General features: G+C 33.3%; 1 protein-coding gene across 1 annotated transcript in view; it reads left to right on the plus strand.

Moving 5' to 3' along the window:
* RBM46 (RNA binding motif protein 46) overlaps positions 1 to 20031 on the plus strand; it is a 45130-nt gene extending 25099 nt beyond the window's left edge. Inside the window, exon 5 of the mRNA XM_014843922.3 lies at positions 19146 to 20031. Coding sequence (XP_014699408.1) covers positions 19146 to 19345 — 200 coding nt within the window. The 3' untranslated portion in view covers positions 19346 to 20031. The remainder of the gene's footprint in view (positions 1 to 19145) is intronic.
* The last annotated feature ends 2089 nt before the right edge of the window (positions 20032 to 22120 follow it).

Raw genomic sequence — 22120 nt, forward strand, 5'->3', positions numbered from 1 at the left:
TCCCTGCCTCATTCCATGAAAGATAATGAGGTGACTTATTAAAAATATGTAAAATACAAACTGATTCAAATTTTAAATTGAAGGAATTGAGGCAATGGGAAATTATGAGTGGGAAAATAAAGCCAAGCGAAACTAAACAATATACTGTTGAGGGATGTATGAATATGTGGCAAAACCATGAAGAAAAGCAAGGGAATGATTAACACTTAAAAGTTAGGATCATGATTACTTTAAGGGTAAGAAGGATAAATTGGAAAGGTTGCAAGAAAGACTTCTAAGGTATTGATAATTTTCTGTTTCTAAACCTGGGTGATGAGTACATGTTTTTATTTTTTAAATTGTATAAGCTATACATCTATATTTTCTATGTTCCTCTGTTTGTATAACATAATTTTGTAATTAAATAAATAAACTGGCAAAGAATGAAAGTCAGCCAGCCAGGGGTAAGAACTTGAATTATTTTGTCAAAACCAGAATTATGACTCATTCTACTCTGGAGATTTCTCAAATTATTATAATTCAGGGCAAAAGAGGAAAGTTATGTAATATCCAGACCAAATAATTTTATTCTGCTTACACTATAGCTGGAATGTTTTGTTTGCTTTTGGGCACCAGAGTTTATCGAAACTTTGACAACTAGGGAGGACTTGGAAACTCTGTAGTAGGAAGGACAGCGAGCAACTGAAGTATTTGGGACTGCAGTCTGTAAATGCTAGTATTGACAGGGGAGCATGATTGCTGTCTTCACGTGTTTGAAGAGTTGGCATATGGAAGAAAGAGTTTAATATGAAGCTCCAGGGGTTGGAATTAAGTCTAATAGAAGGAAGTTTCAGGCAGATAGATTATGATGTAATATAAACCAGAACCATGTAAGCTTTTGAACTACTAAAAGCTCTGAATTCCTCAGTTAAAAAAGAAAAAACCTGTAATTTTTTTATATTTATTATTAATCTGTTTATGTTAAATAAATGTATGGGGGAAGGAAAGATTGTTTACTAGACTATTGTAACTCAGAATTATCTGCCTTAGCAACACTTGGAATATATTAACCTTGCTAATTTAAGCCCTCTAAAAAATTTCCTTTTGCAAACTTTAAGAAAGTTTGTTTTTGGCGTCCTTACTCTGCTCATATGAATAACCCTTTCGTTTATCATTATTCACTCCTCTCGGCTTTTCCTTCTCATTTTCAGTTGTTAACTGGCAGCTGGCTGATTGTTCATATGTGTGTTCATTCAACAAAAGCTTATCGAACACTGTGCTTTGTTTAAAGTCCTGAGGATCACTGTAGTGAGTCAGACACAGTTGCTGCCTTCATGGAGTTTACATTCTATTGAGGGAGACTGCTATTCAGTTACAGTTCTGATAGATGCTCTGAGGAAGTTCAGGTGTTAGGAGGAGGTTTAATTGGATGACCTCACTAATCTGAGATGACGGTCAGGAAATAGTATATTGCTTTTTAGAAAGAATTCCAGCAAAAGGAAATTCAGTACTTTAAGTTTAGTATAGGAGGTAAACAGAATAAAAGAGCATGACTTTGCGAGCCAGATTTCCTGGTTCACATCTCAGCTTTGTTACACATGTGGAAAAGCTACCTTAACCTCTCTACTTCAGTTTCCTCATCTGTAAATTGGGAATGTTAACAGTATTTATCTCATAGGGTAATTGTATATATTAAATGAATTAAAATTGTAAAGGGCCTGCGACAGTGCCTCTTGTATATTAAAATGTCATGTAAGTATTGAAAAATAATATCTATTCAGAAAACAAATCCAAGACGACAGTTTCCAATCATTTGTAATAATAATTATTATTAGTAATAATAACAGTTAAGATTCTTTGAGCACTTACTGTATGGTAGGTACTATGCTAAATGACTTTACAGCATATATTTTTCTGACAGTTCTTTGAGGTAGATATTGTTTTAATGTCTGCACTTTTTTTTAACAAATGAAGAAACTGTGGGGCTTTGGTAGATTAAATAATTTGCCCAGGAACCCCAGTTAGCTAAGAGGCTGTGCCCTTAACTGCTATTCTTTGTAACTTCTCATGATTCCAGTAAAAACTTACCTTTGTCTAATGTTAAACATTGATAACAGACTGTGAACTTGTGGAATATTATTGGCAAGTTATTCTTCTAAAAATTAAAATATAGTGAGACAGGCTTTTGTTCCCTGCTTTACCTCCTTTTCAGAGACAGTTTTATCTTCACCAGTCCTACAAGCTTGTATACCAGACTACGCCAGTGTAGTGTGGACCCAGTACATCTGATGGAATCCTAAATGAATCATTCTAAGTTACAAAGATCTTCTGAACATATTTTGTTTACAAGGTAGCTTTGGGATTTTTAAGTTTGCCCTAGGATAAGCATTGCCAACTGTTGGCAGATGTGTTAACGTGGGTGGCAGATAATACGTGTTTTTTCCTCCTTCAGATGCTAGGCAGAAGTTCAAAAAGGCAAAGTTTGTATATATCTATTTCATGGTCACTTTTTTCTTGGTACACTCATTTTGCTTTCTGATTATACTTAAAACATGTCAACACATAATTCAACCATTTAATTTATCATTCCAGTTATGGCTAATTGTGCTTTTTCATTGTTATTTCCTCTCTCAGGAACCTACACTGCCTTGCTATGGTAGAATAATCAAGTCCTCTGAGCTCCACATTCTCCTGTTGAGAGTGCTCCATTGTTTGGCCCCATCTTATCTAATCATAGATACCTCTTGCTTTGATCATATGAACTTGCCGTGCTCATTGGTATTTCCAGGCTTTTCCTAGTGCTGCTCACTCTGCTTGGAATATTCTCTACCTACTCTCATCTACTTAATCTCTTAAATTAAGCTTTTCTTGGACATAGTAATTGAGAATGACTTGTTCTTTATAATATTACTCAACAATTTAGTAAGTTTTGTATTACTGTTTATTTACTATTATGAAATTTTTGATCTACCAGGATTATAAAGCCAAGCGACTTTGTACACATATGGTTTCTTTTATTGTTGTTGTTATGTCCTGCATTATATAAATCAGTGCTGTCTCCCCTTTGGTACTTAGAACGTAGTGCATTTCAAATAAGTGAAAGTAATCTACATGCTGTAAGGTTAAAAGATAAAGATTCTGAGGAAAGATAAATTTTGGCTGTGCTTTGAGCAGAAAGAAGAAAGGATTGGACAAGAAATATCTAAGATATGGAGTTGGTAGGTACAGACACAGAACAATTAAATTATGAATGGTGGTTAACAGGGTGATATATATCTATATTTTACTGAAGTAGAAATGATCAGTATATATTTCTTAATATGCTGATGAAACAAGTGTTTATTCAAAATAATGAAACCCTTGAAATACAGACTGAATCATATGGATTATTTTATTTTGAATATGTATGTCTTATATGTGTGTGTATATATATATACATGAAATTTGGATAGTAGAAAAATAAGAGATTATGGTTGTAGTAGTATAGAATATAATGGATCATATTATATACAATTTTATAATTTTTTGACCATTATGATAGCTGTTTAAGTTCATCACATAAGCCACAGTTATATTTAGTGCCGTCTATAACATTTGTTAAGACTTCACAAATGGAAAATAATTGGCAGTAGATTATTGTATGTTATTTCTAAATTTACTTTTCACTAGTATTGCATTTCTTCTTCATTCTTCTACACAGGTATAGACTGAGAAGATGACTTTCTTCCTTTCAGTTTATTTTCTAAAGGCAGGAAAAGCCCTGGAAATTCAGGATGCTAAGATGGTAGTCTTTGGAATATACTGGAATCGTATGCATTCATTTTCTGTTTTCAAAAAAAGAAATAGTATGAAATACTTGAAAGTGTGAAAAAGTTTTTTATCTTTCATACTAATTACTTTAAAATTTTTATGGAATTCTGTTTTGAACTGCAAATCAGTAAAATCTTCTTGAAAGATACGCAATATGCTTATACAATTAATTTTAAGTGACTTTTAAAACTTTTCATCACATCTTTGTGGAAAAGTCATATATCTACTACTGTTATGTCTTAATTAATACAATGAAAATTAGTATCCTAATTAGTGAAATTTTACCCAGTTTATCTTTCTTGTGGCTCTTATTCCTACATAACTGAAAAGTAAAAATAACACGTATAATGATTCCAATCATTCAATGTTTCCAAGAAAACGAGATCCTGTCTCTGATCTTTGAAGTTTAATGTATCCTATTCTTATTCTTGATGTTTCGAGGTGCCTTTTCTTTTCCCTATTCTCTTTCTTGTGTCTTGATTACTGAATAATCCTCTTTGAAATAATTTCTCAGAATATATTTATTAACAATCAGGGCTTTTGTAAAGGAATGACAGTAATAAATGGCAAATTAAACTGGACTAAAGCGCCAGTAGTAACCTTGTATTTGACATTAAATTGAGGTTTTACTGATATTTTTAAATTTTGCTTTGAGGATCATCACCATCTCTTCTATATAATAATCTAAATGTGATTGTTCTAGATCAATAATTTCAATCCCAGAGTTTTTTCTGTTAAATTTGATTTCTTTCAAATTAAAGATGAACAAAAAGCTAATTCTAAAAACTCCAGGTGGTAGTAAATGAAGGCATTGTAGACGGAAAACTGGTTCCATGTTTAATAGTAGTTCTATTTAGCATCTCTACTAAAAAATGGCCATTATAGTTTTTAAATTACTCTGAATCATTTTTGTATGTTATCCTGTTTGGATAGTAACTTTATTATAATCAGTGGTTTTATTTTTTATCATAAATGATCAACTTCTCATTTATGTATATCACTATGGTAGCTGTTATTGTTCCCCCTTTTTTTAACTTCTTATTACATTACATACAAATGGAAAAGTGCATAAATCATGACTGTGGGCTTTGTACATTACCACAGAGGGACTGCATCTGTGTAACCACCAGGTGAATACATAAAATATCAATACCTCTGAGGGCTTTTTTGTACCTTCCACCCGATACTAACCTTTCTCTTCCAAAAAGAAGCCACCCTTCTGACTTCTTCTGTTTTTTGAAATTTATACAACATTGTCTGGCTTCTTTGAACATTGTGTTTATGGGATTGATCCATTGTTGCATGTAGAGGTACTTTTCATTCACTCTCGTTGATGTAAGTATTCTGTTGAAATGATATAATATATTTGCTGTTTCTATTGTGGATAGAAATTGGAGGTGCTTTCAGTTTGGGCTCTTTGAATAATGATACTGTGAAGATTCTTGTACATGTTTTTCTGGGTGTTCATTTGCATGCATTTCTGTTGAATACGTAGGAGTAAAAGTGGTGGTTCATACTTTTAAAACTTGAGTAGATAATGCCAAATAGTTTTCCAAAGTAATTATACAAATTTACACTTTACTAGCAGTATCCGGGCTTCAGTTCCATATTCCTGCCAACACTTCGGTATTATCAGCCTTTTAAAATTTTGAACATTCTAGTAGGTAGAATGTTGCAATCCCATTGAGATTATAACTTGTATAGCACTGTTTATAATGATAGGGAGCATATTTAATAGGTTTATAGGGCATTAAGTTATCCTCTTGATGAAGTCTTGTTTTAAGTCTCTTGTCCTTTTATTGTATTGAGTTCTGTTTTTTTCTTTATTACTTAAGATACAAACCCTTTGTTGGCTATATATTTTGCAAATACCTTTTCCTCTGTGTTGCTTACTTTTCTACTATCTTCATGATACACTTTGAAAAAAACAGAAGTTCTTAATTTTAGTCTAGTTAAACTTAGTTTTTTAAAGTTAGTACTGTTTGTGTCCTGCTTAAGAAATTTTTGCATACCTTGAGGTCATGAAACATTCCCGTGTTTTCTTTTAAATTTAGTGAAGGTGTGAAATATATGTCAAAGCTTTTTTTTCCTACCCCAAATATAGATAATCATTTACCCAGCACCATTTATTGAAAAGACTACCCTTTTCCCGTGGCTCTACAGTGCCACTTTTAGCATAAATCAAGTATATATATATGTGTGTGTGTGTGTGTACATACAGGCACACCTATCTACATATGTACATACCTTATTCTGGGTTCTCTTTCTATTCCATTGATCTATTTTATTACATTGTCTTCATTATATAGCTTTATGAAAAGTCTTAATATTTGGTAGAAAATATCTCCACTTTTTTTCTTTTTCACAGTTATCTTGGCTCTTCTCAACCCTTATATTTCCATATGAATTTTAGGGTCAGATTGTACATTTATACCAAAAAATATCCTACTGAGAATTTGATTGGAATTGAATTGAACCTGTAGATCAGTTTGCTAAGAAGTGGCATATTTATAGTATTGGGCCTTCTGATCCATGAACATTATAGATCTCTCTGTTTATTTAGGCTTTCTTTAATTTCCCTAAACATTCAGTAGTTTACTGTGTAAATATCTCTTCCAACTTTCATTAGATTTATTTGTAGGTATTTAGTGTTTTTCAATGCCATTGTAAAAGGTACCTTTTAATTCTAATTTCTAATTGTTCCTGTTTATATAAATATGATTTTTTAGTATATTGAATAAAACTACTTACTTGATTCTAATGGTTTGACTCTATTTTAAATTTTTTACATACACAGTCGTGTCAACTACAAATGATGAACTTTTTTCTTCCTTTCTATCCTTATACTTTTCGTTTTTTTCTTGCCTTATCGCACTGGCTAGAACCGCTTGTCCAGCATTGAATACAAATGATGATAGAAGGCATCCTTGTAAACTTTCAATATTTCTCCATTAAGGTATGATGTTTGTTGTAGCTTTTATTATAGAGCCCCATTATCACATTAAGGATATTCCCTCCTATTCTTAGTTTGCTAAGAGCTTTTATCATGAGTATGTGATGAGTTTTATCAAATGCTTTTGTGCATCTATTTAGATAATTATATCATTTTTATTTTTTTTTAATAGGGTAGATTGCACTGATTGATGTTTGAATGTGACATCAACCTTGTTTTTCTGAAATAAACCCAATTTGGTCATGGTGCATTATTCTTTTTATGTATTGCTAAATTTGTTTTTGCTATTTTCTTTAGGATTTTTACATCTGAAATTGGTCCATACTTTTCCTCATAAGAACAATTGGGAAGTTTTTTGTTTTACTGTACTATGGAAGTCTTTGTATAGGATTGGTGTTATATATTTTTTGAGTATGTGGACTATCATTTAAGAAGCCATCTTAGTTTAAAGTTTTTACCCTTTCTTTTAGTACAGTATGTGCATTTTCAGGCTACCAATTTTCCTTTTAAGTATAGTTATAGCTAACACATACGTTTTGATGTATCTTATTTTTTATTTTTTTATTTTTGAGGAAGATTAGCCCTGTGCTAACATCCTTTGCAGTCCTCTTTTTGCTGAGAAAGATTGGCCCTGAGCTAACATCCATGCCCACCTTCCCCTATTTTATATGTGGGATGCCTGCCACAGCATGGCTTGATAAGCGGTGTGTAGGTCTGCACCCGGGATCTGAACCAGTGAACCCCGGCTGAGCATGTGAACTTAACTGCTATGCCACCAGGCAGGCCCCTGATGTATTTTATCATTTATTTCAAAATATGTTCTGTTTTGATTTCTTCTTGACTATGAGTATAAATTTCTAAACATATGGAGATTTTTGTAGTTATATTTTTGTTTTTTATTTTACTATGATCAGAAAGGATATTATGTATCATTCCAGTCATTTATTTTTTGTTTTTGTTTTAACAGGCAAATTTTCTTCTGCTTCTCCTTTTTTTTTGGGGGGGGGGTGAGGAAGATTGGCCCTGAGCTAACATCTGTTGTCAATCATCTTTTATTTTTTTTCTCTCCAAAGCCCCAGTACAGGCTTGTGTATCCTAGTTGCAAGTCATTCTAGTTCCTCTATGTGGGATGCTGCCACAGCATGGCTTGATGAGCAGCATGTAGGTCCGTGCCGTGCCCAGGATCCAACCCAGTGAACCCTGGGCCAATGAAGCCGAGTGTGCAAACTTAACCACTTGGCCTCAGGGCCGGCCACATGTCTTTTGTTTTTTTAATGACCGCTTAAAGTAAATATTTCATGCCTGCTTAAAAAGAATGTGTTTGCAGTTGTTAATTGTAGTTTATTAGTTTGCTAGGGTTGCTGTGGCCAAGTACTGCAATCTGGGTGTTTTAAGCAACAGAAATTTCTTCTTCCACAGTTCTGGACACTAGAAGTCAGAAATCAAGGTATTGACAGGGCCCTGTTCCCTCTGAGGCTGGTAGGGGAGAATTTCCTTGCCTCCTTTAGCTTTTAGTGTTTGCCAAGCAATCCTTGAGTTCATTGGCTTGTAGATACATTATTCCTATCTCTGCCTGTCTTGTAATATGGTCATCTTCTCCCTGTGTGTATCTGTGTTTTAACATGGTATTCTCTCTGTATTCTGTATTCTACTCTTTTAAGGAAACCAATCAGATTAGATTAAGGGTCCTCCCTACTCCAGTATGAGCTCATCTTAACTAATTTCATTTACAATGATGCTCTTTCCAAATAAGGTCACATTCTGAGGTACTAGGGGTTAGGATTTCAACATATCTTTTTGGGGCACACAATTCAACTCATATATCTCAATTAGGTCAAGTTTGTTAATCATATTTAAATTTCTTTACCTTTCATGATTTTTGGTCTGCGTATTCTGTTACTTACTGAGAGGGTTATGAAAATCACCCACCATGATTTTAGATTTATCTTTTCCTCCTTTTGGTTCTATCACTTTTTGCTTTTACATATATTTTGAGGTTCTGTATTAGGTGCATAGAAATCTAGAATTGTTATACTTTTCTGATGAAGTGTGCCTTTTATCATTATCCTTCTCTATCATGCTTTCTTGCCTTAACGTGGACTTCCTCTGATATTAACATAGACTTATATACTTTCTTGTGGCTAAAGTTTGCCTGTTATATATTTTTTCCATTTTTTTTACCTTTTATTTTTCCTGTATCTTAGCCTTAAGATGAGCTCAATATATAGCTAAATTTTGTTGTTGTTTTTGCTGTTTGTTTTTGTTGAAAGTCTATCCTTTGATTGTTTGATCAGCTTGCATTTAAAAATGTACTTACTGATATGCTTGGAATTAAGTCTTTCATCCTGCCGTTAGCTTTCTATTCCTTGTTTTATTTCCCTTTTCTCACCTTCTTTAGATAATTTTGTTGTTGTTGTTTGTTTTCTGAGGAAGGTTTGCCCTGAGCTAACATCTGTGCCAAGCTTCCTCTATTTTGTATGTGGGTCACTGCCTCAGCATGCCTGCCAATGAGTGGTGTAGGTCCACACCCAGGAACTGAACCTGGGCTACTCAAGCGGAGCATGCTGAACTTAACTACTAGGCCACAGGGCTGGCCCTCGATAATGTTTTTTGCCCTTTTTTTCTCTTCTCCTTTTAACTGTATTAGTCATAGAGTCTTTACTGTTCTTTCACTGATTACCCTGAGGACTCCAACGTGCATTCTTAACTTACTGAAGTCTAATATTTCTTAGTGCTTTTGTCACGTTCCAGACAACGAAGGACCTCGGTACACTTTAACGTCTTTCTTTCTTCTTGTAATTTGTATAGTGTCTTGGTATTTCCGTATGTTTTAAACCTATGTGTTTTAACCCCTACATACCTAATTATGATAGTTTTTGGTTAATATACATTTGTATTCATTTAGCATTTACATATTTATCATTTCCTTTGCTTTTCATTTCCTCGTACATCTCCAAGCTTCTACTATAATTGTTTCTTTATTCTACCCAAAGAACATTCATTTATGTTTCCTTTGGTGTGGATATGCTTGTGACAAATTCCCTCAGTTTTGTTTGACTGAATATGTTTTTAATTCACTTGCCTTTTGAAAGGGTGTTTTTACTGGATCAGCAGTTATTTTCCTTTAGCCCTTTGGAGTTATAATTCTACTCGCTGTCTTTTGGATTCCATTGTTTCTGGTGAGAAGTCAACTGTAATTTACTCATTACTCCTTTGAACCTAAACCTTTTTTTTCCCTTCTGGCTACTTTTAATATTTTTTTATTTGCGATTTTCAGAAGTGTTACTATAATGGACTTATGTGTAGTTTTCTTAGTTTTTATCTTAATTGAGACTTCCCCCACTTCCTTTTTTTTTTTTGAGGAAGATTAGCCCTGAGCTAACATCTGCTGCCAATCCTCCTCTTTTTGTTGAGGAAGACTGGCTCTGAGGTAACATCCGTGCCCATCTTCCTCTAGTTTATATGTGGGATGCCTACCACAGCATGACTTGCCAAGCAGTGCCATGTCCGCACCCGGGTCCAAACTGGCGAACCCTGGGCCGTCAAAGTGGAATGTGCGAACTTAACTGCTGTGCCACTGGCCTGGCCCCTCATCACTTCTAAAATCTATGGATCAATGCTTTTCACTTGTTTTAGAAAGTTCTAAGTTATGCTGTTCTCAAGTATTGCTTTTGTTATTTTCTCTCTCCTTTTTGTATGGTACTTCAATTACACATGTGTTAGACCTCTGTAGTGTGTCCCATATATCTATTCTTTCTGTATTTTCCATTCTTTTGTGTGGTCAGTCTGCATATTTTCTTCAGACCTATCTTTTGGTTCATGAATTCTTTTTCTATCTGTCTAACATGCTGATAAAACCATTAATTTGGATTTACTTCTCAGTTCTAGAATTATATTTCCTTTTTATGATTTTCATTTTTCCTCCAGAAGTTTCAATCTTTTATTTGCTTGAGTAGATTAAGCATAGTTATGTTAATATACAGTTCTGAAAGTTTTATCTAAATTTCACGTAGATCTGTTACTGTTGACTGTTGCTTCTCTTGGCTTTAGGTCACATTGTTTTATCTCTTTGTATGACTTGGTTATTTTTTATTGAATGCCTGATATTGTGTATGGAAAATTGTAGAGATAATTTGAAAGCTAGCATGCTGTTATCTTTATTCAGAGAGGATTTATTTTTGCTTCAGAAAGGTGGTCAAGGGACTGGCAATCCCAGAGTGCCTTAATCCAGGCAGGGATTGAGAAGGTTTAAGTTGTTTAGTCTCCATTAAAGTTGGTCTACTTCTAGTTCAGTTTTACTCAAGGTTTCATTCAGGCATGCCTCATCAGTATCTCCTTAGCTCCAGTTTTTGTCCTATCCTCTGAAATTGGTCTGTCTCTTGTTATCTTCCTTGCCTCTCAGATCTGTCTTCAGAATTGGCCAGTCTTTCTAGGGGAAATGCACCTCCAAAAGATATGCACACCTCTTTGGATTTCCTTCTTGTCGAAGATCATGGTCCAATAATTCTTCACTATCTTGGTCATTCTCAGTGCTTTCAGATATATATTTTTGCTTTGAATAATTATCTACCTTTTCTAGTTCTCACCAGGAGGGTTGATTAAAGTTAGCTATTTCATCATGCAAAAATTAGAAAATGTTGTCACTGTTTTTTTCTTTTTTTATTGAGTTATATAATCTTTAAGACGCCTATTTAAAAATCTCTACTTTCATGTAGATCAAACATTTTTCATTTTGGTCATACTTTTATGCACAGTTTCTTAGCATAGAGTTGAGTATACATCCCTACCAGCAAGCTTTAACGTATATAAAGAGATATCCACTAAAAACGGGTGGATATCCAAAGTTGTACTACATATGGTTAAATTAGGCTTCAAGTAGATGAAGTTTAGGTGTTAATAATCAAAATGTTTTTTAAGCTTAGTATTATTTTGGCCATCTATCTCTTTTTAAGACAGAAGGAAAAGATATTGATATTTTTCAAATTCACTTAGATTCTTTGGCTATCCACTTATCAAAAATTGGGCAATCTCGTTTGTTTTAAAAATTCTTTATTAGTAGAGTAGTACTTCTAAGAAAAAACCCAACTAATAAGAAATTAATTTGTATAGAAGGTATGGTTTTTTTCCTGATAATGTATTAACTCGTTATTTTCAATAAAATATCAAAATACTTTTCTCTTTGTTCATCCTTGCAGAAATTCAGAAATGATAACTATTTGTCACTTGTTTCTTTCTCTCTAAATTTGTTTTCCTATTTATTGATCAAAAGGTTTTTCACTAAAGTTATCAAGGATTCCATGCACTTCCAAGATAGGGATAACATTAATCTAAAGACTCAATTCTTTTCTGTCTTCACTGCTTACAGACAGGGAACACAATCTCTTCAGCCTGGACCTATGTAGAAGAATTTGGAGAAAATAAGCAGGTAAGAAAAAGTCTCTTAGGAATATTAAGTAATACGTTTAGTTTTCAAGAAGCTAGTTATAGATTACTATTCTTAGAGTTATAAAAAGCAGTATCTAAAATTGTCCAATGAAACCTTGCAAAGTATTTTGATTATTACAACTTTATTAATTATAGACTCATTAAGCAGTTTTAAAAAGTTAAACTGATTTCCTTATTTCAGGTCTTCTCAAAACTTTTCATATGCTAGTGTACATTGTGAACTACCAAGATGGTAAACAGTGTTTTAAAGTAGATGTAGTTGGAGTATGTTATATGTAGATCATCCATCATTTCTCAGATTTATCTGAAAATAGAACACGGATTTTTTTTCAATCTTATAAACCAAAATTATTATTGATACAATTTAGAATAAAAGTTACGTGTGTTAGGATTTACTGTTTTTCCAACATAGTAGTGAGAAGGATAAGTTTTAGTAGGAAGTTAAAGGTAGTTTATATTTTGAGTGAAGATTATTACTCTCTAAACTCCTTTTTACACGTAGAGGCAAATGGAGTGTTGTAGTTCCCTGGATAATGATCCGTGTACTAGTTCTGTGTTCTTGAATCAGTCTCTTCACCTTTCTGTGCCTCAATTTCCTCATTGTTAAAAAGGAAAATAATAGTACTTATCTTGTAGGGCTGTTATAAGGATTAAATAGTTCTGATCTTGTATAGTTATTTTTGGCACTTAGTGCTCGATAAATATTAGCTGTCATTAATATAACTCATACTTCAGACACAAACACATTTATTATGCTTGAGACATAACTTTATTTTTATAGATCTTAATCTTAGCATAAATATTCAAATACATGATGCTATTCTTAGAACTACCTTTTCCTACAAGTTTTTAAAGTTCAGATTTTGAATTATAAGGACTAATTTTACTGATAGAAATGAAACTTGAAAAGAGTTGATATCTTTTCTAAGCCTTTTATTTTCTATTCACTTTTACCCGGATAGTTTTTCTAGTGAGCTACAATTTTTGAGCTATCCTGAAGCCTAGATTGTTACAGCTTAGATAATAATATTCCCCTTTATAGGCTGCTGTTCTATTACTCTCTTTCCGAATGGTTTAGAAACTAGCATTTAAAGGAATTTGGCATAATTAATCTCAATACAAAGGTAGCAAACTGGAAGCTCTAGATATGGTTCGTTTGGACTCCTCAGTTTTTTCAAAGGAAAGCAACTAGGCTGACTTTCAGTCCAAATAGCTAGACGCCTATTGTTTTACGTTTGGTCCTCTTGGAGTTCTTTTTTCCTTTGTTTCATCTTGGCTTCTGAAGGGCTTTGAATTTGTAATCGTTGTGTTTAACATACTTCAAAACTTGTTCTGTTTTGTTTTTAATGTTTTCTTATTTTACGTATTATCCCCATTGAAAGTTCTTCCCAAACTGATTTTCAGGATTGTTCAGGGAAGTAACTGCTGCTAAGGTCAAACCAGTTTGGGGAAAAGTGTACTATATACTCCCTTTGGAAAATCCTAATGCCTTTGACATATTGAATAATTGTAGTAGCTTACCTGTTTAACTGTTAAACCCATCTTTCCTAAATTTTTCCTAAGATTTTTGTAGCTGAGGGATTCTTATTTTGAGGTACTTGAATTGTATGAGACGTAGTTTGGGAAACACTGAAACTAACCCGAAGAAACACTTGGGTGTTGTTTATGACTTGATTGAAGTACAATTGAAGTACAATAAATGCACATATTTAAAGTATACACTTTGGTCCGTTTTGGTTTATGTATACATCTGTGAAATGACACCACAGTCAAGAAAACAAACATTTCCATCACTCCTAATGTAATTCATTCCTCCTACCCTCTTTTCCAGGCAACCACTGATCTCATTGCAGTCACTATAGGTTAGTTTGCATTTTCTAGAATTTCAAACTCTTGTTTTTGAAGGTTTAAATTATAATCTTTAGATAATTTAGAATAAATAGCTGGAGTTTCTTAAAAATGAAAGTACAGATATCTGACAGATTATGTGTTTATGATAATTGTTATACACTATCAAAATTTCATAGTAAGACTTTAAACCCAAATCACTCCTTAAAAATTATATGTGAAAACATATTGTAAATTAAATAATTTAATTAAAAACAAAAGAAAAATTAGTGGTTGCTGGGGCTGGGGGGAGAAGAAATGGAGAGTGACTGCTATTAGGTACAGGGTTTCTGTTTAGAGTGATAAAAATATTCTGGATAGGAGTGTTGGTTGCACAGGCTTTGTGAATATACTAAAACCCACTGAATTGTACACTTAAAAAGGTGCACTAAAAAGAGGGTGGAGGGACCAGCCCTGTGGCCTAGTGGTTAACTTCGGCAAGCTGCACTTTGGCTGTCCAGGTTCCGGTCCCGGGTTGAGACCTGCACTGCTTGTCGGTGACCATGCTCTGGTGGTGACCCACGTACAAAATAGAGGAAGTTTGAAGGCACAGATATTAGCTCAGGGTGAATCCTTCTCAAGCAAAAAGAGGAAGATTGACAACAGATGTTAGCTCAGGGAGAATTTTCCTCAGCAAAAAAAACAAAACAAAAAACAACTGGAGGATGAATGTGAAGATAGAACTCACATAGCTAAAGAAGAAAAAACCAATTATCAGTAATGTACTTTTGGAAAGTTCATTTAAAGAGTGTCTGGTCAGAAACAGACAACAAAAAAGATAGCCAAAGTTAATATGAGAAAACACTTTCACTGAACTCACTTCAAAGTCTCTATTAAGTGCTTCCTTCCTCTTTATATGAAGCAGAAAAGCTGCTAGAGAATCTGTGTTGTTTGGCCAAGATGTGTAAGAGAATTAGAAACAAAAAGAACGAGACACAAATAGAGTAAATCAATATATACCCATTGCTTAGATTTTCACAGAGAAACATATTGGTGGCATTCATCTCTTGTGTTGGACAGAGAAAGGTAGTAACCAAATTATAATCACTCCAGAAGCAGGACTGACAAGCAGGTGGTGAAGATGCTACCAGTTTCTGCACTTGCTCCCGGTCAGATGTGGTGCAACAGTGATTAACTCACTCACTTTTCTGCTTAGTCATGAGTAAGACACAGCTTCAGAACCCTTTAGAATCCAGGGTCCTTGTAGCCATTACTGCTTGATTAGAATTGGCACTTAAGGTTAAGCCTGTTTGCTAGTCTTTATATAGATCAAAGTTATTCAATGAAATGTTTGTATTCATTCAGGATATGAATGTGAAATTGTAGAGGATTTGATCAAAATGCTGTCTCTAATAATTTATTAGAGCAAGTTATTTTCACAGTTTTTGTTTTTTTGAAAAAGGGCCTTTTCTTCAAATGAAATATTACATAAAAGTTTAACATATAAAACAAGGGCATGCAGAGCCGTGTGGTTGAAAAGGGAAGTGTGGGGGTGGTAGGTGCAGGCAGAAGCCGGGGGGCTTAGAGCACCATCTGTTTGATTTCTGTCACCCTGCTCACAGCAGCCTCTTCAGGCACTTTCTCTCAACCCACTGTTGAGAAGAAGATAGCAAGAGTGAAAAAGCTGGATCAAGCAGAAGTAATACTTCCCTAGGAATTAGGAAGCCTAATTTTTAACTTGTTCTTTCTCTCTTTAACTGTGGGAATATGAAACAGTCACTAATCAACCATCTTTTGTCTGTGTAATTCTTCAATGAGAGGTGGTTTGAATTAGAGACTTCTGAGGACTCAACTTGTTCCTGGTTTATGATTTTTGAATTTGATTACTCAAAACTTTATTAATATCAGTGTTAAAAAGGTGAAACCGATAAAAATGAAGCAAAAGGCTTGAATGGATACTTTACTAAAGATGTTCAAATGGGCACTAAACACATTATTAGTCATAAGGGAAGTCCAAATTAAAACGCAAATGGGATACCATTTCAGATCGCTGAAATAGCTATGATTAAAAACACTAGCAATACCAAATGTTGGTGAGGATGTGGAGCAACTGGAGCTCTCGTATTTTACTGGAGTGAGTGTAAAATGGTCATATTGGAGCATTGTCCAGCAGTATCTGTCTGCCTACGACCCAGCAATGCCACTCCTAGTTATTTACCCAAAAGAAATGAAAACCTGTATCCACAAAAAGACTTTGAATAAGAATTTTCCTAATGGCTTTTTCATAATAGTCAAAATTTAGAAACAACCCAAATATCTATCAACAGGTGAATGGATAAAGAAATTGTGTATATTCATATAATGGCTTACTAAGCAATAAAAAGGAACAAACAACTGATATACACAACATGAATGAATCTTAGAAATTATATTGACAGAAAGAAGGTAGACGTAAATACTTTAAAAAATACATTTTATAAGAAGTCCAAAAGTAGGCAAAACTAAGCTGTAGTGATAGAAATCAGAGAGTAGTTGCCTCCAACAAAAGGGCTGTTGCCTGGAAAGGAACACAGTGAACTTCTGGATTGATGGCTATGTTTTATATCTTGTTTTGGGTGTTGGTTACATGGATTTGTACAATTATCAAAACTCATTGAAATGAACACAAAGGACGTATGCATTTTATTGTGTGTAAATTGTACCTCAATTTAAAAGATGTTAATACAGTTGAATAATTCTCAGTGTAAAACTTAAACTCTGAAATTGGCTCTGTATCATTGCCTTGAGAAGGGGAAAGGGGAGTCCATATCCCAGTCTGAGGCAGAAACATTAGGATTGAAGAGCTAAGGGTGTTCATTGAGAAGAAAAACCAGGGTGGGCAAGTAAGTATAGGCTAGGAATTTTAACTAATTTATTGATTTGTTAACTTCATAAAAATCAGTGATGTTTTCTGATTGTTTTCTATGATATATAAATTGTATGTTAGATCTAAGGAAAACAGATTGATCTAGGTTTATCCAACTAGTTATTATATTGAATTTTCTAATCACCCAGATGCTTTTCTGAATATATTTAGATTCTTGGAGTGTAACAAAATTTAATTTTGAAATGCTTTGTAAAATCTTATAAACATCTGAAGCTTCTCATTTCTAATCTTTGTAGTATTTGAGGGAAATTTTTTTCTCTTGATTTATCTTGTATGAAAAAGTCATCAAAGTCAGCTTTTAATTTTGTATTTTAATTTAGTCTCTTTAAAAATGTGAGACTACATCAGTTTATTATATTTCTAAATTAAGCGTTTGCAGTAGGGAACTATCGGAAATGCAAATTTTTAGACCTAAGCACTATGCCAGTAGCCAATTGTCTGGCTATCTTCTTTGTGAAATCTTCCCCTGAAGAAATCTACTCTGTCCACATTTCATGAGTAGGCTGCATTAGCCTTTGAATGGATATAAACCCAAAGTGAGAGTGATTTCTCTGAAAACTACAGTTCCCCACCTATAGGAGTTAACTGTTTAAACGTCTGCTCTTCTAAATCGTGTTGTTTCTGACCACATTGGTAAAATCTGAAAGAGCTAGTTGTATCATAGATACATGGCTACTAAGGAATTGACTGTATTTGTGTAATAATTTTTAGGAGGAGAAAATCAAAACTTTTAAGCAATTATTTGAATTATAGGAGCACTAAAGTTTCTATTTATATTCACTATCATAACCCTTCAGGCAAAGTGGATCCTTTAAGAGAAAAAAAAAATGTTCTATGATACTTGGAGTTATTCTACCCTGGATATTAGAAAAGCAAATGGTATCAAAGTAATTCCTTATCCAATTTCAAAATACTGAAAATATTTTGAACTAGATGCTTTAAAATGTATTTATGTCTTTTTGGAATCGACTGCTTTTATTGATCTTATGGTACCATTAATAAAAATAAAAAGGTTATAAAATTATTCTCATTAGAGTTTTACAATGCTAGAAATTAAACCTATGTTTAACTGATTTTTATGTTTTCCATTTTTTTTCCTTAACTAGGTCCTTTCTGATGCTTGAGCTTATTCTGCAGTTGATCTCATTCCCGTTGGCTAAATATTAAGTCCCATGACAACATTAAGTTAATGTTCATGTTTAGGCTTCATTTATAGTACCAGAAAAATGAAAAAACCTTACCTGTACATTAGATGACCTAATTCCTTTTCTTCCATTCCTAGAAACACCTGAACTTTTATAAATAATCATTTTATAGTCATTGTTACACGCTTGGCTTATTCTACCCTAAAGAGCATAGTTGAGTTTTTGGAAAGTACAGGATTTACAAATTTGGTCTTTAATATTCACACACATCTATAAACATAATTAACAAGGCAAGAAATTATTGGTGCATAAGATGAATGTTTATTGTGGAACAGTAATAGTTCAGATATAAGTGGTTTAAAAAATAATTTGGTTTAATTTGGGATTTTTCTAAACTCTAAGTTGATAATGGTTTCTTGAAGTTTATTTTATAAAGATGATTCATTTTACTGTTTTATGGTACCACTAGGACTCTAATGTTAAGTTGGTGTGTTGAGTTGTATAAATGTTTGTATTCGTATTTAAATAATGAAATATTGGACCGTTAGTTTTGCAGTCCAAACAGTTAGGTTTGCATCAAACCTGGACTGGTTTGATAACATCTGCTGGTTTGATGACTAATAGTTTCAAAAAAAGAAGCAAATATGAATTCGCTGTTTTTTATTTTTTCTTCATGGATTACCCCTTAACATCAGAAACAAATTTAGAAGAAGCTTCATTGTGAAGCAAGAGAAATCAGAGGTTCTCTTTCCTTGTGATCAAAAGAAGACACAAAACAATTAATAGGTACCCAAGAAGTAGATATCCAAGAATGCATTCTAATAAAATCTCTGAAGCATTGTGTCATTGAAAGAAACATATTACTGACTGATAAAACTATCAGGATTTCCAATGCAGTGAATGCTGAAACAATCTTTTTACCAGCAATATGGTATTATCAGGATTTTGAATGTTAGAACATTATGTTAAACTGTGATTATAGTTTTAATGCTTTGTCTTTTTGAATTAAATTTGTATCCATAAAGATGTGCAGCATAATTGTTCATGTATTTATTTACAGACTACAATTTCCGTCGCAGCTCAATAAATAGTCTTTCCCCTGTTAGTGCTACCCTCTCTTCTGGGACTCCCAGCGTGCTTCCTTATACTTCAAGGCCTTATTCTTATCCAAGCTATTCCTTGTCACCAGCAATATCACTTGCTAATGGCAGCCATGTTGGACAGCGATTATATATCTCCAATCAGGCCTCATTCTTCTGAAGAAAATATTGTAAACAGGAGTATGAAAGTTTCTTTGTAAGCATGCAGACTAAAATACTGTTTTATTTTGGAATCGGGTTTGCACATTTGGTTTTAAAATGATAGATATGTATTTATTTCAACATAGTAAGCAGCCACAATTCAGAATAACCTACAGTTATGGAACTTGTAAAAATGCTAAGTTTAAAAAATTACTCAGTGGTTTCTCTTGATAAAGGTATAACAAACTACTATTCTTTTTAAACTTTTGGAATTTTAAATACTTCTAATTCCTGAGTGAGCAATAGAACCCAGTAGTTTATGTTAAATTTTTGCATAATAACTTTGCTAAATAGCATTTCACAAATATTAAAGTACTTGCAGACAATGGTTACACTAGATTTGTTTACCAAGGATCACTATCTGTATTAGAGATTAGAGCAATTATATAACTAGAAGCATCTAACTATTATGTAGAAAGAAATGAAGGGCAAAAAGATTAAGATGCAGATCTTATGCATTACTAAAGAAAAAGCAATCTACCATTGTGGTCCTTGAAAATAACTATAAATATATTAGTTAATTATTTGTTATAGAAATTATAATTTTTCTGTTGATGTATTTAAAGTTTATACAGTTATGCTGAATTTGTGTTTTTGATATTCACTGTATAGTTGAGTAATGTGTTATGGTTTTTTAATGTTGAAATCATGTGTTGTTTAATTTTTGTACTTGAATTGAAATTCTTTGACATTAAATATGTGATGCTTCTAATATGCATATGTTTTATTTTTACTTATTAGCGTGTACAAAAAATTAGCTCTCACAATCACCTTGACCTTTTCTTGAGGACAATTTCCCTTACTCAGTATATAGTCATAGGCTCAGTGTCTTCATGGGACCAAAACAGAGGATATTGCAGACAGAAATTGTTGTTTTGTGAAAGAGTAACAAAAATCCTTTCCAGGGGCCAATAGAAATATTTTGTTAATGAACCCAGTGGAGTTTCCCCCTTTTACTTAGGAACAATTAATGAATCCAGGTCATTTTGACTGTTAGTTTAGTAGTGTACGTTGCAGTGAATTTCTAATGATGGTTTACATAGTTGATGGAGACAAAAGTCTTGCTGCTCTTAGGTAGCAGATGTTAACTTTGTTGATCAACTCATTGTATTGCTAAATGGGACATAGGGTTTGCATGCATAGAATATGAAATTGTTACAAATATTTCTCCTACTCACTTAAGTTTCTAGCAGAAGTTGTATGGAGAGTAAATTAGATTTTTTTCATCCTCTATTGAAGGTTCATTCCATATAACCATATGCAATACTTAACTTTCTGCTTTACTGCCTTAGGATTTTCTAATTTAAATGAGCATAGTATGCTTTACTTGACCAGCATTATTTTTTTCCCCCTGACATAACTATGTAAACTATATAGATTTTGCAGTTTAGTTACCATGACTCACAAATTCAAATCATTCCTTCAGCAAACATATACAGTAGTCCCCACTTATCCGTGGGGGATACATTCTAAGACCCCAGGGGATGCCTGAAATCGCAGATAGTATGGAACTCTATATATCTCAGATTTTTTTTGTATACATACACACCTGTGGCAAAGTTTAATTTATAAATTAGGCAGAGTAAGATATTAACAGTAACTAATAATAGAACAATTACAACATAGTATAATAGAAGTTACTTGAATGTGACCTCAAAACATCTTACTGTACCGTACTCACTCTTCTTGTGATGATGTGAGATGATAAAATGCCTACATGATAGGATGAAGTGAATTGAATGACGTAGGCATTGTGATGTAGCGTTAACCTACTATTGACCTCCTGATAATATGTCAGAAGAAGGATCTTCTGCTTCTGGCCTCAGTTGTCCATGGTAACTGAAACTTCGGAAAACACAACTGAGGATAAGGAGGCTACTAATTATTTGCTGCTTTAATTCTTACAGGATAGGCTATATAAGGCCTTTGAATCATATGAGGGCTTTCCTAGTCAGTTCATCACAAGCTAGTACTGAAAAGTCTCTTAGCTCTTTGATATTGCTCATTGGGCTGGGAAACAATTTTAAACAGAGCCCTTTATCAAATTCTTTGTGCAAGTTTGTGCAAGGGGCTATGGCTGAGATGTAAAGTATGTCCTATTATGTAGTCATGATCCATCTTGTATAAAATTCCTCATAAGCAGAAAGATCAGAAAGGTTAGGCAGAAAGTTTAACCTTATCTCTCGTCTATAGTTTTTCTTTTACACTGTTAGAGTTGGAAAGATTTCTCTGACTATGACTCAAAATCTAGAAGCCATAATGGAAAAGGTTGATAAGTTCAATTTGAAAAGAAAAGCCTGTGGGGTTATGTCAAAAGACAAATGATAAACTTGAACAATAATTGCACATCATTTTGCAAAGGACTAATCTCTCTACTATTTCTAGATAATAATAAGAAAAAGACCATCCACTTAAGAGAAAATGGATAAAATATGAATAGGCAGATGACAGATAACCCTTAAATGTATAAAAGGATGCTTTATCTCATAATAAGAGGAATGAAAATTAAAGGTTCAGTTTTGCAGAAATACAAAGTTTAATAAACTCTTGTTAAGCCTTTAAGGAAATGAGCATTCTTATACGTTGCCAGGATTATAAATCGGTATAAGTCATGTAGAGAGCAATTTGTTAGCTATTGTCCAAAATTACAAATACTTAAATCTTTTGACCCAGGAGTCCTTTTCCTGGGATATACTTGCATGTGTGTGTGAAATGCTATATGTAAAAGGCATTC

Source organism: Equus asinus, chromosome 3 (assembly GCF_041296235.1).
Source record: "Equus asinus isolate D_3611 breed Donkey chromosome 3, EquAss-T2T_v2, whole genome shotgun sequence".
Lineage (NCBI taxonomy): Eukaryota > Metazoa > Chordata > Mammalia > Perissodactyla > Equidae > Equus > Equus asinus.